At 55.9% G+C, this 16,408-nt stretch overlaps 1 protein-coding gene across 3 annotated transcripts in view; it reads left to right on the top strand.

The window, feature by feature from the left end:
- ATP2B2 (ATPase plasma membrane Ca2+ transporting 2) overlaps positions 1 to 16,408 on the top strand; it is a 164,966-nt gene that overhangs the window by 139,151 nt on the left and 9,407 nt on the right. For all 3 annotated transcript variants that reach the window (XM_034658772.1, XM_034658771.1, XM_034658770.1), the window contains 7 exons: positions 49 to 290; positions 1,398 to 1,632; positions 9,980 to 10,159; positions 10,348 to 10,435; positions 12,769 to 12,875; positions 13,325 to 13,516; positions 16,075 to 16,288. In XM_034658772.1, the coding sequence (XP_034514663.1) occupies positions 49 to 290; positions 1,398 to 1,632; positions 9,980 to 10,159; positions 10,348 to 10,435; positions 12,769 to 12,875; positions 13,325 to 13,516; positions 16,075 to 16,288 (1,258 nt within the window). The remainder of the gene's footprint in view (positions 1 to 48; positions 291 to 1,397; positions 1,633 to 9,979; positions 10,160 to 10,347; positions 10,436 to 12,768; positions 12,876 to 13,324; positions 13,517 to 16,074; positions 16,289 to 16,408) is intronic.

Here is a 16,408-nt window from a genome sequence, read left to right as displayed (position 1 = left end):
GCCTCAGAGGCGACCCCCTGTGAGCCGCCCCGGCCTCTGTCCCCACAGCCCCCAGAGAAGGAGGGTGCCCTGCCTCGGCAGGTGGGTAACAAGACGGAGTGCGGCCTGCTGGGCTTCGTGCTGGACCTGAAGCAGGACTACGAGCCCGTGCGCAGCCAGATGCCGGAGGAGAAGCTGTACAAGGTGTACACCTTCAACTCCGTGCGCAAGTCCATGAGTACGGTCACCAAGCTGCCCGACGAGAGCTTCCGCATGTACAGCAAGGGCGCCTCCGAGATCGTGCTCAAGAAGTAAGCTGCCCGTGGGGGGGGGGGCACCCAAGTCGTGCAGCGCTGGCTGTCCTGCAGGCTGGGCTGGAGGGCCATCTGGCACGCTGAGGTGCAGGGGGGACCCTGCCCAGCCTCCCACAGCAGGACCACCTCCAGGTGCTTTCTTCACTATTTCCTCTTCAAACTTTCCACAGAGAGCCTCCCCCACCTCCTCCCTGGAGCATCAGGAAGTCCCACCCATGAAATCTGTCACTGTTAAATCTCCCTTATTTCACTTCCCTTAGCACAGAGTTGGTTGACCACAGTGATGTTCATAATTAGCCAGTCCACTCTGGCCCCAGGTGCCAGGGTTAAGCCTGGAGAGCTAAGCCACTCACTGCTGGTCTCTGGACCTCGGTTTCCCCACTCATACCTTGATGGGATTGGTCTAGCCCAGTGGTTCTCAATCCTGGCTACACGTTAGAATCACCATGGGGAGCTTTTTAAAAAAAAAAAAACACTGGTACAGGGCACCTGGGTGGCTCAGTCGCTTAAGCGTCTCTTGATTTCAGCTCAGGTCACAATCTCAGGATGGTAGGGTCGAGCCCTGTGTTGGGCTCTGCGCTGGGGGTGGAGCCTATTGAAGATTCTCTCTCCCTCTCTGCCCCTCCCCCCCCAAAAATAATAAAAATACATTGGAACCTTTGGGATAGAGCCCACACATGGGTATTTATTTATTTGGTGTCCCCCCCCCATGCCATTCTAATGTACAAGCAAGGTCCAGAACCGTTAGCCTAGGTTTCATGACCTTTGAAAACCATTTTAGCTGTGGAACTATTTTTTCAGATGAAATCTTGTGAATATAAGACAAATCAAAGTAGATGTGCTCTTGCTGAATGGACTGGGGCAGATATTGCAAGAAGGCTACCTGATTTCTTTTTGGCTGGTCCTGATTTCATCCTTGCCTGGGGCCCAGGGGCCTGGACCAGCCCTGAAGCATTATGGGCGATGAACTGGACGGACACTGGATGACCAACCACGGCCAGCTGGGCATCAGTTGGGGAGGGGGAGGTGAGCGCGAGCTGGTCAGAGGGAGGATCCTTGGGCCCTTGGCTGGACCTTACCTATCTCCCTGCCATCCACCCCCAGGTGCTGCAAAATCCTCAACGGGGCAGGGGAGCCCCGGGTCTTCCGGCCCCGAGACCGGGACGAGATGGTGAAGAAGGTGATCGAGCCCATGGCCTGCGATGGGCTCCGCACCATCTGTGTAGCCTACCGCGACTTCCCCAGCAGCCCTGAGCCGGACTGGGACAATGAGAATGACATCCTCAATGACCTAACCTGCATCTGCGTGGTGGGCATCGAGGACCCCGTGCGGCCCGAGGTAAGCCCCCTACCAGCAGGCTTCGAGAGGCAGGGAGCCCAGCCTGCTGGCAAGCTAGCATAAGTTGCCTCACTTCTCTGAGCCTCAGTTTCCCTGTAGCATCCACGGAGTTTTCTCTTTATCTACTCCTAAACACTCAGACTCATAAGACCAGCGTAGACCATGCGTGGCATCAGTCGGCTCAGGACACTGGGCAGCCTGCCTGCAGGCGTTGCTTTTCCCCCGGAGCAGCCCTTGAGCCATCTGCCCAACCATCCAGAAACCTCTCCTTGCTCCCGAGGGACAAGCATGGGGGCTGCCCTGCCTTAGAAGCCTCTTGCCCCACAGGAGCCAGGATCTCCTATAACACATCCATAGGCCTAGGTGCCAGGGTCCCCGTAAAGGAGACACCTAGAAACTAAGGTCACCCGTATTCAGGAAAACCCCAAGTGTGATGTCACGTCAGCAGATAGAGTTCTGTCCATTCAGATCCAGTTTCCCAATCAGTGTGCCCTAGCAGGCTTGCACAGTGACGCAGCCAACAGTCTCCCTTTGCCAGGTCTCCAGGGGCACAGAGCTAGAAAGCTAACCAAAGGTCAGCCTCTCAGGCAGAAGAGAAGAGGGGTGCAGCGCCCCTCCCGGAAGGACCCCGGAAGGTGATGTAGCAAGAGCACCTCATGGAGCGCTCAGCTCACGCAGGTCTGCGGTCTCCTTTAGCTGCAAGTGCACCCGGCAGGGGACAGAATTCAGGCCTGGGGATTGGCAGGGCTGGGGGAGGATGGACATGGCTGCAGCTCAGTCAGACTGCCCAGGCTGGAGAGGCCGTGGGAGAAGAGAGGGCTGCCTTGAATCTCCAGAACATTGCTGTGGGCAGGCAGAGTGTGTCCTCACCCTGGGGGGCCCTGGACGGCAGAGCCCACCACATGTGACCAAGCACAGGAGAGGCCGGCCTCCATGTCGTACGAGGACTGACACAGCTCCCAGGTCCGGGGCTGATTTCCAGGCTGGCTGGGGCTGGGCCCAGATTGGCCTCGGCCGTGGAATTTGGTGATGGGGCCTTTCAGGGCCACCTTCCTTCACCGGAGGCAAATTCACTATTCCCCACTTGCCCTGACACCACTCTCTAGGGGTCTCTTGCTGTTCCCTGCTCCTCTTGGAGCCTCCCTTTCCCCTTCTTTCCAGTGAAAAGGGGTAGACAAAATGTTTTCCAGATTCCCAGCCCTGATATTCTAAGAGCGTGTGCTCCAAAGACCAAGCAAAACTAGAATGTCACAGACATGGACTTTCACATTTCAGCAGCAAGGAGAGGTGTCATCAAGTGCGTGAGCTCAGGCATCAGACAGACCTGGGATCCTGAGTCCCAGCATTACCAGCTGTGTGACCTCGGGCCAGTTACATAACCTCTCTGAGCCTCTGTTTCGTCATAATAATAGTATTCTCCACACATACACACCCAGGATACTAGGAGGTGTCAGATCATGCACATACAGGCAACAGGCAGTATCTGGCATGAGGTGGATGGCTCTTAAATGTGGCGCCCCCTCCTTTATGCCCCTCCCCAGTGGATTCGTAACTCTGGATCCAGTGACAGGTAACAGCCCCTAACACAGAGCTCGGCCTATGGAAGGTGCTCGATTAAGTGTGGAATGCCTAAATGAGAATGAACAGGACTTGAACACCAATCTCCCAATACTATACACACCCCCATAGGCCTCCTCACTTCCACCCAGGGCCTAAAGCAGCAAAGACGATTTGTGCCCCGGGAGCCTGGCCCTGGAGCCATATGTGTTTTCCTGCAGACTGTGTCTCTCCCTGGACGGACAAACCATTTATCAGCCTCCCCAGGGGACGCCCACTCATTACCAGCCACTAACAGGTTCAGGCTTCCCATTATGGGTTATCTCCTTAGAGGTACCAGAGACTAGTGTCCACATAGCAGACGAGGCCAGCCGACGGCTCCCCTAGCCTTCCCATCCCCAGAGCTCCTAGCCCGTCACCCTGCCTCAGAGGCAGCCCTGAGGTGGGATGGGAAGCAGCATCAGACACATACCTTTTTCTGGCCATGACCTGTACTAATAACAAATGTATTTTATATCATGACTCAGTAAGCATATACACGTAACCAAAATAAGGATGTGACAAAGTCATGTGATGCACTTGTGAGAATTTTCTATTCTCTTCTATTTCTTTCTTTTTTTTAATGCTAGTCACCACCCACCAAACTGATCTGGCAATCTACTAAAGGGGCACAACTCCGGGTTTGAGCTGCTGCTGACCTAGACCAAATGCCTCCCCACAGCCCCAGTGTGCAGGCGAAAACACTGAGGCCAAGCAGGGACAGTGGTGTTCCCAAAGTCTTGCTTAAGTGGCTGAGCAAATCCAGATTAGAGGGCCCTACATTGGGGAAGGGGGGCCTGGACCCAAGCCCCAACTCTGCCACTCACAAGCCACTTCCTCTCTCTGAGTCTTGGCCTTCTCATTTGTAAAATGGAAGGTTGGCCCAGATGCCCCTCAGGTCCCTGCCAAGCTCCAACATTCTGAGCCAGTTGACAGGAAGTCTTACCCTGACAACTTTCTTTGCTTCCGTCAAGTGAGCGCATCCTTGTTGGTGACCTCCTCTCTCGCCTGGGCTCTCCCCCAGAATGTAGATTTCAGTGTTCTAAGCTGTGCTGGGGAGCAGGGACTTACTAGGGTGACACAGCAGAGTCAAGGGACTCGGGTTCTAATCCTGCCCCTGCCACTCCCTCACAGAAGACTTTCTTCAGGAGCACCTCTTCGCTGGGTCTCAGTTTTCCCATCCGAACAATGAGAGAGTTGGACATTCCCAAGTGAGGGACACCAGCAGGGCTGCTGGTGACACTACTTGAAAGTATAAAAGCTCCGACCTGTCGATTCAGCATTTCCCAGTGGGGTGGGGATGGCTTTGGATTTATTTGGTTTTTAGGCTGGCGGATTTATACACATGGAGCCAAATTCCAGTGGTTCAATAGCACAGACAAGGTGAAGTGGCCTCCCATGCCTCCGCCAGGCCCCTGGTTCCCGCCTCACAGGCAGCCACCATCACCAGCTTCTGGGGTGACCTTAGGGGGGTGTCTATGCCTACAGTATGGGGCAGGCTCTCCCAGGCAACCCTAAAGCTGGCCGGAGCAGAAACCTCAGCCTGGGCCACCTCTGGGGCCCTACGAACGTTTCAGATTGCTTTCATAGCTGCCACTGGAACACAGGCTACCACCATCAGTTTTCCCACCTGTCAAATCATGTTGCCTTCCTCCCTCAAGAAGACAGAAGACAGAAAGGCTTGCCGATCACCCCACACACACCTGGAAGACGCTGCCTCAGGTGCATTTTCCGACGCCGATTGAAGCCACTGCGGATAAAGCCATGAGAAGAGCAGCAGTCTGGGATTTGCTGGGTTATCCGGGGGTGTTTGGAGCCCTTGGAGTCACAGACAACGGGTGTCACCAGAAACAACAGATGTTGAAAAGCCTTTATTTAATGAAAACAGGAAGCGCCCATTTTCTGGCTGTTTTTCCTCAGTGAGAAAAATCTTGGATAATTTTAGCAAAACAAGGATTTTTTTTTTAATTTTACAGCTATTATGTCTATGTGGAAAGTATATTTCAACCAGATCGGTGCCTCTGTGGCTTGAGTCTTAATCATGTCGGGATCCTCAGTGCCCGGAACAGTTAGAGGTTCAGTAGCTGTTTGTCAAACAAATGAACGAGTGAGTAATACAAGGAAATGCTGAGTGCAGATTAAGGAAGCACCCCGTTGGGTTGGAGGCATCCAGAATGGCTTTATGATTAGAGGGTATTTCACCTGAAAGAGGGAGAGACTCCCAGATTAAGGGAGAGAGGGTGTTCTAGGTGGAGGGGAAAAGCGCAGGCAAATGCAGACCGGTGAGAGTCTAGTGAATACCCCATTGGATTTATGGGAGAAATGGGTAGGAGGGGATCTTGGAGCTAAATTGTGAGGGGCTGGCATGTCCCCATCCAAATCCATTCACCAGGCCAGGCTTTGAGGGACTTCAGCAGAGAGATGTTTCATGATGACCCATGTGCCCTATGCCAGGCCCCTGGATGGGTCCCGAGCAGTCGGCGGTCCCTACCTTCCAGAGCCCACAGCCTAATGAAATGTCCAGTGAAAGGGGACGAGTAAGTAGACCCGTAGTGCATGAGAGTGTAAAGCCAGACTGAAGTACAAGAAAGATGGCCAGTTACAGGGCCCACTGCCCAGGAAGGAGCTGGAGTACGTCACGGTGGCCAAGGAGGTTCTCGGGTGTGTCCAGGTGCATCTGGAATCCCCCCCACGGGCAGGACACAGGCCTCTAAGGTACCTGACCCAGGAATCGCGCTGGCATGTCCACATCATCCCACCACCCCAAACAAACGGCTGCCCCTCCCTATCCCCAGACGCCAGCTGTGCCCCACCCCCCACCGCATCTGCATCCACACCCTCGACATCCCTCCCCGTCTCCCAGAGCAGAAAGAACAAGCAAGAAAGACCATGGTCAGGTGCATTGCCAGCTACCCTACGCTCCCCCCACCGGCATCTACTGTTCCCGTGCTTGGTACCGTTTGCCCCCATCACAGCATCTCCCAGCCGCGCTGAGGGGTGCAGACCATCATCCCCACTCTACAGATGAGGAAGCTGACACTCGGGTGGATCTCCAGGGCAAAGCCCAACCCGGTCTTCTGGTCCCTGAGCCCTCTGTCCCAGAGGCAGAGGAAAGTGTGGGGCCTCCTTTTTCTCCCCAAGCCAGCTTGTTTCAGGGAGCCCCAGAGGGTGGAGATTCCAAGCAGGCAAACTTCAGCTCCCTGAGACATCCTTGAAAGCGTAAGGCTTTCTAGAACATGGTGCCAGTCACCTCGTCCCCAGTTCAGAACTTACCATGGCTCCCAGACCAGGTACCAAGCCCCTGATTCCAGCACCTTCTGACCACAGGCCCTTCTCCAGCTTCATAGCCACCGGCTCCTGCCCCACATCCTCCTCGGCCTCAGCCCCTCCAGATCACCTGTCACGTTCTTTCTACAGCACCCTTCCCAACTTCTCTGCCAGTGCATCTCGTGGGACAGTTCTCTGTGGCCTGGGCCACAATAATGTGGTCATCTGTGTAGCCGCAGCCTGGGCACAGTGCCAGGCACCAGAGTCTCCGTTAGTGTTGGCTGAACAGAAGCAGCTCAAACGTTCCCTTCTCCAGGAAACTTTCCCAGATTTCTCCTCTCCATCTACTTCCTTCTGAAGGAATGGCACCCTCCTCTGTGCTCCCAGAGTCCTTTGAACAGAGATCTTTACCAAGGACCCTGCCTCCTACGAGAGTACAGGTCAGACCCAGAGCACCTGCTCTCATCTGAAAGAATGATTATGTGAAATGATTATATGATAGACTTGTTCCACTGTGGAGTGGTCAGGCTTGGAGGGAGTGAGCACCCCGTCATCAGAAGCCTGCAAGCAGAGGCTGGCTGGCCGTATGTGGGATGCCTAGCCGGAGATCTGAACAATGAGCAGAGAGTCAGAGTCATGACCTGAAGTCTCTTCCAACTACAAGACCCCAAGCGTCTTTGAATCAAATATAACCCAAATTATTCCTTTGAAGGCAGGAGACAAATAAGGCGAATGTCCCCAAAAGAGCAGTGGCTCTTTCCTTTCCTCTGGAACAGGAGACAGCAGGGGGCTGCAGTCCGGGTTACAGCCATGGTGAGGACATGGATAAATTATGTAAGCAGAATGTTGGGCATTTCACATCCCCACTCTCCCTGGCTCTGTAAAAAGGGGTCACGTTTGCCTAGGTGAGCCTCCGCTGCGGCACGAGGCAGAGGCCTTGCTCACTTGGCCCCCAAGCCCCAGGGGGCACCAGAAGCCTCTTCCCCAGTCCCTGGAAATGCACCCAGAGGAGACCTGTGGTCAGCTTTCCCTGTTCTACCCCTTGTGATGAGGAGATCACTACTTGTCACTACAGAGCTGGTCTCTAATACAATTCTGGGAGCTGGAGGGGCCTCCTGACCTCGGCCTGGAGCCGGCCTCTTCAGGACATTTGTTCCTTGCTCTGCCACAAGATGGCCACGCTCAGGAGTCTTGATTTTTCTCTACAAGCAGCAGTGGGGGAGCGCCTGAAGGATAGTGACACCCAGGCTGAACTTTAGGCAGGCGGCTGGTGGTCAGGTAGGGGGACGATGGAAGAGGGGCAAGACCGGAGGCAGGGAGACTGGGGAGGGGCTGGGCAGTGACCCCAGCTTGGAATGGCGGTGCTCTGGGTTGAAGCAACAGCAGGTGCTGTGGATGGGGGTGGATAGAGGCTAAAGATTTTCAAGATCAATCCCTGTTTGGGCAGGAAGGGGACCAGTGGGTGGGAGTTGTCCACAGTCAGGTTTTGAACAATGTTCTAATTCTTCATATGAGTTTGCTGGGGACGCCCTAACAAAGCATAGATTGGGGGGCTCCTACAGCACAACTGGACTGCCTCACAGTTCTGGAGGCTAGAAGTCCAAGATCATGGTGTTGGCAGGGTTGGTTTCTTCTGAAGGCTGTGAGGGAGAATCTGCCTCAGACCTTCTCCCACCCCCAGCGCCCCCCCAAGCTTATGGGGTTTGCTGGGAATCCTCAGCATTCCTTGACTTGTGGCAGCAACACCCAGTCTCCGCCTTCATCGTCCCGTGACATTCTCCCTGCGTGTGTGTCTGGGTCTAAATATCCCTTCTGCATAAAAACCCCAGTCACATTGGTCAAGGGCCACCCTACCAACCTCATTTCGATTACCTCTATAAACACCCTATCTCCCAATAAGGTCACATTCACAGGCACCGGGAGTTAAGACTTAAATGTATTGGGGCGCCTGGGTAGCGCAGTCGTTAAAGCGACGGCCTTCAGCTCAGGGCGTGATCCCGGCGTTCCGGGATCGAGTCCCACATCAGGCTCCTCCTAGGAGCCTGCTTCTTCCTCTCCCTCTCCCCTGCTGTGTTCCCTCTCTCGCTGGCTGTCTCTCTGTCACATAAGTAAAATAAAATTTTAAAAAAAAAAAAAAAAAAAAAGACTTAAATGTATTTGGCGGGGCGGGGGGTGGCCACAGTTCAGGCCATAACAGTCTTCAGACCCTCTCAGCTGTGGCTTGTCAGAGTGGGGATGGGAGTGAGCTCCCCAAGCACTACAATATGCAAGAGAAGTGGGAGTCAGACTCTGCCCCTCTAAGCCTGAGATTCTAAAGTGCTTTGGTCTTCTGGTACAACGGGATTTTTTGCCCTTGATATGTCCTCTTCCACTCAAAGACATTTTGCAGCAAATAGCAAATATTACCTTACTATTTTATCATTCATTGGTCACTGCCCATGGGCCAAAATCCCTTGTTCAGTTGATCTGTGCTGTGTATAAAGGGCTGCAGCAGCTCCAGGCCGGTTTCTGCATCTTTTTTTTTTAATGTTTTTTTATTATATTATGTTAGTCACCATACAGTACATCCCCGGTTTCCGATGTAAAGTTCAATGATTCATTAGTTGCGTCTAACACCCAGTGCCACCATGCAATACGTGCCCTCCTTACTACCCATCACCAGTCTATCCCATTCCCCCACCCCCCTCCCCTCCGAAGCCCTCAGATTGTTTCTCGCAGTCCATAGTCTCTCATGCTTCATTCCCCCTTCTGATTAACCCCCCTTTCTCTCTGCATCCTTATTGCTGGGCCAATAAACCCACAGCTCTGCATAGGAGCAGGGAGCGGGGGAGGTGCTTACCCCCTCCTGACTGGCTGAATCTGCTCTGGCCTGATTGGCCCAGACATCAGTCTGTCATTACAGCAGAGAGGGCAGAAGGCAGTCCTTACTTTCTCATGGAAATGTCCTATTTTACATGAAGTATAATCATTTGTATTTATTCTAACCCAGTGTCACATTCTGTAAATGAGCTCCCAAATGCAGTGTCCCCCCATCAAAAAAACCCTGAAAATACGTGAACATATTCCTCGCTGAGTTTGCAGGAACTGTGCATGGGGATAAAGCAGGGACACATTCCTCTGCAACTCTCGGCTGGGGTGTTATTGAGGTCTTTCTCAAAGTCCTTGCCCCGAGCTCAGGGTAGCCAGCGGTTTCATCACAGAAGGGACCATCACAGTGTTAGGTGGTAGCTGCTGGGACTCTGCTGAGAATTCTGAGACCACATCAGGGTTTAATCAGAGGATCCTGTGACCAATTAACAATGCCTGCCATGGACACAGGAAGGAAGGAGATGGCCCACGTGCCGTACATGCTCCCAGTATCTCATGGTCATCCGGGCCCCTCCCACTGGAGCTGCCCGTACACAGGGCTCACTCTGGAATCCATAAGGGCAGTGAGGGCCTGCCCCAGTGGCACTCACCCCCATTGCTCCTTCCCTCCTGCCAGGTCCCAGAAGCCATCCGCAAGTGCCAGCGGGCAGGCATCACCGTCCGCATGGTCACTGGTGACAATATCAACACAGCCCGGGCCATCGCCATCAAGTGTGGCATCATCCATCCTGGGGAGGACTTTCTGTGCCTGGAGGGCAAGGAGTTCAACCGGAGGATCCGCAACGAGAAGGGGGAGGTACGTGCCCAGCACAAGGAGTCCTCAGACAGATGAGCTGGGGAGAGGAGGGACTGGGAGGCATGGGGGCCACGTGACTCTGCAGAAGCCAGCCAGTGTGCCACTCAGAGCCCGGTGACTCTGGGTGAGTCCCCTCCCTTCTCCAGGCCTCAGCTTCTCTCTCTGACCCCCTCCCCATCCCTCTCCAGATTGAACAGGAGCGAATTGACAAGATCTGGCCAAAGCTCCGGGTGCTGGCTCGCTCCTCCCCCACGGATAAGCATACCCTCGTCAAAGGTAAAACTGGGGGGGAGGGTGAAATTCTGAGGCCAGGATCCCCTTCTCTCCTGGTGCCCACAGTTTCTTTCCAGGACAGAGTGCTTTTGCACGGGGCTCCCCACATCTGGCAACACCCTTGTCTCACCCCATTGCAGCCCTGGGAGGCCAGGGCTCTAAGGGCCGCAGTGAGATGGGGAGGTTGTGAGTCTTCTCTCTGGGATCCAGTTCTTCTAGGAAGCAATGGGAATGGGCCTGCCTAGGTCCAAAACTTTTAGCCTGAGGGTCGAATAGGGTCCACAGACATGTTGTATTTGGCTGGTATAGTGCCCTTTTTGATGTTGAATTTGGATGGCTTTATACAGACTCTCCCCTCACATTTGAATCAGTCTTCACCACTACTTATTGTCTGCCATCCAACCCATTTCGCTTATTTATGTTCTTAGTCTGTCCCCAGAGCTTGTGAGTTTGAGACCCTTGGTCTACCTGGTCTCTGAGGACCCCAACCAACATCTGTAATGGGGAACCCAGGGGTGGGCTATCCTGGGAATAGCAGCCTGAGAGATGAGGCCAGAAGCTAGCATCCTTCCCCTTCCCTGTCTTCCTCCAGAGAGAAAGCCTACCACTTGTTGAGCCCATGTGGGTGGCCAGGTGCTAGGCATTTTTAGAGTCATACAGTCCTGGCTTCAAGTCCTGGCTTGGCCACTAATCTGTTCTATAGCCTTGGGCAAGTCCCTCCTCTTCCGTGACTCAATGTCTCCATCTTTAAAATGGCCATAGAAGGGCAGGTTTCTGGCTGAGGTCATCCCCGGGGCATCTCAGATTCCTCTCCCAAAATGCTGCCCAAGGACATTAATGGAGGCAGACCTGGCTTGGGGACAGAAACACAGTGCCCCAGAATCATAGATACCAGAGCGGGAGGCCCCCCCCCAACCCATCACTCATTCATTCATTTACTCATTCTCTTGATATGTGTTTTTGAAGGATCTACTAAGTGCCAGGCCCTGCTCTTGGCAGACATGGTCCTTCCCTCTTAGAGTTCATGGTCCAGATTCCATCCAGCAGACATTAAATAGGTTTCCTTCCACAGACCTAGAGGCTGTATTGGTGGAAGAGAAGGGTGGAGCCTTCTGTTGGCTCTCACCCAGGCTGGGGATGGATGTCTCATCATAGGCCATCGAAGGTGGGTTGAGGGTCCAGGAGAAAGGACCTGTGTTTCAGGCGGGGCAGAGAACTGCACTGTGAAAGACCAGAGGCAAAGATTTCCAGACACCTTCAAGAAGTGGAAAGACGCTCACTTGGCCAGGCAGAAGGGAAACTTGGCCCCCGCCCTGCTGTGGAGGAGCATGTAGGCAGGCAGAGGGAACCGGCAGGAGCAAGGGTGTCGAATGCCCAGTAGACAGAGACTGGAGGCTGAGTCTTGGCTGGGGACTCAGGGACTGCCACGTGCTGGGGGGAGCAGCCCAGGATGACTCCCAGAGCACGTGGCCTTGGACCTTGGCCTGAAGAGGATGGAACTTGGACACATGCAAAAGGCTAGGGGAGTGGTTGGGGGCTACACAGGCTTCTCAAGTCAGGGGCCCCACTCCCTCATCCCATGGGCTGCTGCTGCTTGCCAGGCACAGGACAGGGAGAGACACATACGGGAGCTACAGTGATCTGATCAGGGCAGGTGAGGGTCCTCAGGGAGTCACAGAGGCTTCCCCAGGGGCAGTGGTATCTGAGTTGAAACTACAGGTGTGTGACAGGCACAGCTAGCCGAGGGAACGGCCCAGCAGACAGGAGAGAGGGAGCCGGGCTTGCAGACGGAGAGCCAAAGGCAGATGCTTAACAGACCCAGACACCCAGGTGCCCCTGAATATTTTATTGAGGGTGAATGTCTGGAGAGAGGTCAAGGCCAAATGATGGGTCAGGGGTCATTGGCAAATGGCACAGCCCAGGCCTTCTCAGGAGTGACTGGACCCCCAAGTAGAAGGTGCTGAGGGAGCAGATGGTGGGAGAACAGAGGAGCTCCCAGAACCCAGGCAGAGGGGAGGCGTTTCCAGCTGGGGTAGCCACCAGTGTGGCCAAGGGCTGCAGAGAGTGAAGAGTGTGCTGGAGAGGCCGTCAGGGCCCAGACCACAGAGGGCCGCAAGCCAGCCGGGGGCTCGGTGCCCAACACCCCCTGCCGGTGCTGGCCGCTGTGGGCAAGCCTGGAGCTGGGAAGAGCCACACAAGAAGGGGGGGCAGGGCAGGGGCCAGTGAGGAGGTTGGGCCCGGCCGGGGTCCTCACAACTGATCAGGGCCCGCCCCGGGTGGCCTCGGCCCCACAGAGTGCCCCAGGGCCCTGAGCACACTCCTGCCCCGCCCCACAGGCATCATCGACAGCACACACACAGAGCAGAGGCAGGTGGTGGCCGTGACCGGGGATGGCACCAACGACGGGCCTGCACTCAAGAAGGCTGATGTGGGCTTCGCCATGGTAGGGGCAGCTCACAGTGGGCCCCGGGGTGGTGCCTGGCAGGGCCCCATAGGCAGGGGGTGTGGGCAACACAGCCTCAAATTGGCTGTGCAGAGACCCCCGGTTCACACTCAGCTCACCCACCATCTACCTCACATGCCCAGTGCTCTCAAGGCTGAGCCTGGCCCCCCGGGGTCTTCCTGGAAGGGTGGAAGAGGGCTCCCTGCCATGATAGGTGTGGGGGAGGATGGGCCAGGGAAAGGCTTCCTGAAGGCAAAGTTGGCCTGAGGGGCTGGGTCTGTAAGGAGTTCATGCACACACACCCCGTGTGGTCTGGCCTCACCGGGCAGTTGGGAGTATGTGCGGGGGGTTGCATAGGACTGCGGATGTGCAGCAGATGAGAACGGTGTTGCCTGAGCTGCTCACCACCCCCAGCTGCCCCACTCAGGCTCCTGTCCCTGTCCCCACAGGGCATCGCAGGCACAGACGTGGCCAAGGAGGCCTCAGACATCATCCTAACGGATGACAACTTCAGCAGTATCGTCAAGGCAGTGATGTGGGGCCGCAACGTCTATGACAGCATCTCCAAATTCCTGCAGTTCCAGCTGACGGTCAACGTGGTGGCTGTGATCGTGGCCTTCACGGGCGCCTGCATCACGCAGGTGGGTCCTCCGGGGCGGGGGGGTGGCAGGCGGGCAGGATGGGGCATGCCAAAGCCTGGGGGAGCCCCCGCCAAGGGCCAGGGGCTGCATCACAGACCTCGGGTGCAGGCACAGCCCGAGGAAATGAAGCTCAGCAAGGTGGGGGGCTGGCCCAGGGTCATCTGGCAAATGGAGATGTCAAGCCTCACCCTCATGGCTGTCTGACCTGGTCCTCGCTCCAGGAGGCAGAAGGGGTCATCCTCAAAGAAAGGCAGAGCCCCCAAAGGCCCAGAGGGAGGCAGGGGCAGGGCGGGGCCCAAGGGGGATTAGGAGACCAGCTCAGGGCAAAGAGCCAGCAGGGCCCTGGGGGCCTTAGTTCCAGCAGGCAGGTGACAGGAGAGGCCTGTTTGCCTGAGGCCAGGCTGGGGCTCTTTGTCTCTGGGAGAGGCAGTCGTCTGTCAGGATCACCAACTGGGTCACGAGCAGCCCCATCCTGAGCTCAGCGGATGCCAGCCAGCCGGCCTGCATGGCTTCAGCCTCACTGCTTCCTCACCTAGGCCCATGAGGCAGGAACTATAATGATCCCCATTTTACAGAAGCAGAAACTGAGGCTCAGAGCCTGGAGCAGGCGGGAACCTGCCATTGTTCCTGCAGCCTCCTGCCTTCCCCTAGGGGCTGACCAGCCTGGCCTGGGGAGGAAAGGGCCAGTATTCCAAGGCCTCCCAACAATCACATGGGTAGACAAGCTCCTGGCCACAGAAAGGAGCCCCCAGAGACCCAGAAGGCAGCGTGGCCCCGGAAAGCTTCGTGGCCTTAGGAATGCTGCTCCCCTCTGCTGCATTCTGAGACCCTGGGGCTGCATGTGGCAGCACCCAGTACCCTATCCTGAGAGTCAGAGCTGGGAGGTGGCTGGTGGGTCCCTTCTGCAGAAAGGGCCCTCTCCTGTCTGTGGGCAAGAGACTCCCTCTAGTGGTAGCTCGGGGAACACCCCCACAGCACAGCCGCTCCTGCAAGGCTTCTTGGGGACCCCACTGATGCCAGATGGGGAAACAGGTTCAAAGAGGACTACCGGTTTGCCTAAGGCTTTGGACTGAGTTGGTGGCAGGGCCATGTAGGCCATGGTGGGGATATGGGGGGCTCTGACCCCAAGGCACATGTAAACAGAGAAGGCTGATGAGCAGGAAAAAGCCGTAGGACATGGGGAAGGTGGCTGCTCCAGGGCACAGGTGGGAGAGGCGGCCTGGAGTAAGGGGCTCTGGTGAATCTAGGAGGTGAGTGAGTGTATGGGGTGCAGGCAGAGTGGGCCTCAGGGGCTGCACTGAGAAATGATAGAGGGGTGAAGAACTGCTTAGTTTAGCCTATTAGGCTTACAGGGTCAGTGGGCTTCCTGAAGGAGGTGTTCCACCATAGATGAAGCTAACACCAGAGGGGGAGGTCTGGGCTGGAGAGAGAGTGATGCTAGGGAGAGATGAGCACCGCAAGCCAGGGGGACAAGTGTGGAGAGGAAAGCACAGCTGAGGAAGGGGCCGTGGAGGGCACAGAGTTAAAACACTGTGGAAGAGGAGCCCTGAGGGAGAGCGAGAAGGAACGTTCAGAAAGGAGGAGGAGGGCCAGGAGAGTGGGTTCAGGGGCCAGGAGGAGACAGTGGCCAAGCGAGGCAGGGAGGTCAGTGAGAGGAGGCTAGAAAATGTGTCTCTCAACTGGTGAGAAGGAAGGTGCCAGTGACCCTGGAGAAAGGGATTTGGGGGATATGGAAAGGCCAAAGTCTGGCTGCCAAAGACAAGGTACTTGGGGCTGTGAGGGAGGAGGGGACAGTAGATCAGCTCCTCGAGGCAGTGTACCCCACATGATGTGATTGTGCACAGAGCGGTACAACTACGTGATCCCAGTCTCAGCTAGAGAGAGGCATGGAAGGATGCACACCAGAATGTGGATGGTGACAAGATCATTGATGAGTTTTAGCTTCCTCTGCTAGTCCCTACTTGCCCAAAGTTTCTACATGGAAGTATGTTATTTCTGGAATCCTAGGTACACACAGTAATTGCTTAAGGTAAAGTGGGACAATGAGGTAAGAAGGAACTGGGTGGTGGTGACAAGGGGACAGGGGTCACAGGCAGTTTGTGGGACAGCAGGGACCAGAGCCGTGGATAGTGGAGGGGAAAGCAGCAGCAGAGGCTGAGCAGATGGGATCTATGCTGGACACGGGGGGGAGCTTGGCCTTAGCCAGGGGAGATGTGTCCACGGGGGCTGAAGGGGCCGACGGCACATGGTGGGCAAGTTGGTGAATTTACCAGAAGGCAGGGAGCTGCTGACCATTATGCTTGGAAGACTCAATTTTCTCCTTGGGGGAGAACACAGGTGGGCGGGTCTAGGCTGTTCTCCAGGGAAGGGAAGGCCCAGCAAACCTGCGGGGTGCGTGTTCAGGAGCCCAGCGGGCAGGCCAGCTGAGGGCAGACCCACTGGGCAGAGCCGGCTCGAAAGGCCACCAGCAGGCTGCTGAGGCCCACGCCCGGCACTTCGCAGCAGAGGGCGCCGCCGGCCTCCCCCATGACAGCCTTCCCCACCGCTGCTGCCTCCAGGACTCCCCTCTGAAGGCCGTGCAGATGCTCTGGGTAAACCTCATCATGGACACATTCGCCTCGCTGGCGCTGGCCACCGAGCCGCCCACCGAGACCCTGCTTCTGAGGAAGCCCTATGGCCGCAACAAGCCCCTCATCTCACGGACCATGATGAAGAACATCCTGGGCCACGCCGTCTACCAGCTCACCCTCATCTTCACTCTGCTCTTTGTGGGTGAGTCCCCCGCCGGCCCACCTGGGATGCCCTGGCCTGGACCCAGCGTTCTGGACGCACATCTGCCCTCTTGTCCGGCAGTGACGTCACAGGGGCCCAGGGCTGGGAAGTGAGTTGCTC

Source organism: Ailuropoda melanoleuca, chromosome 4, assembly GCF_002007445.2.
Source record: "Ailuropoda melanoleuca isolate Jingjing chromosome 4, ASM200744v2, whole genome shotgun sequence".
Classification (NCBI taxonomy): Eukaryota; Metazoa; Chordata; class Mammalia; order Carnivora; family Ursidae; genus Ailuropoda; species Ailuropoda melanoleuca.
Note: the sequence above shows the minus strand (reverse complement) of the source record. Positions and strands in the feature narration are given on the sequence as shown.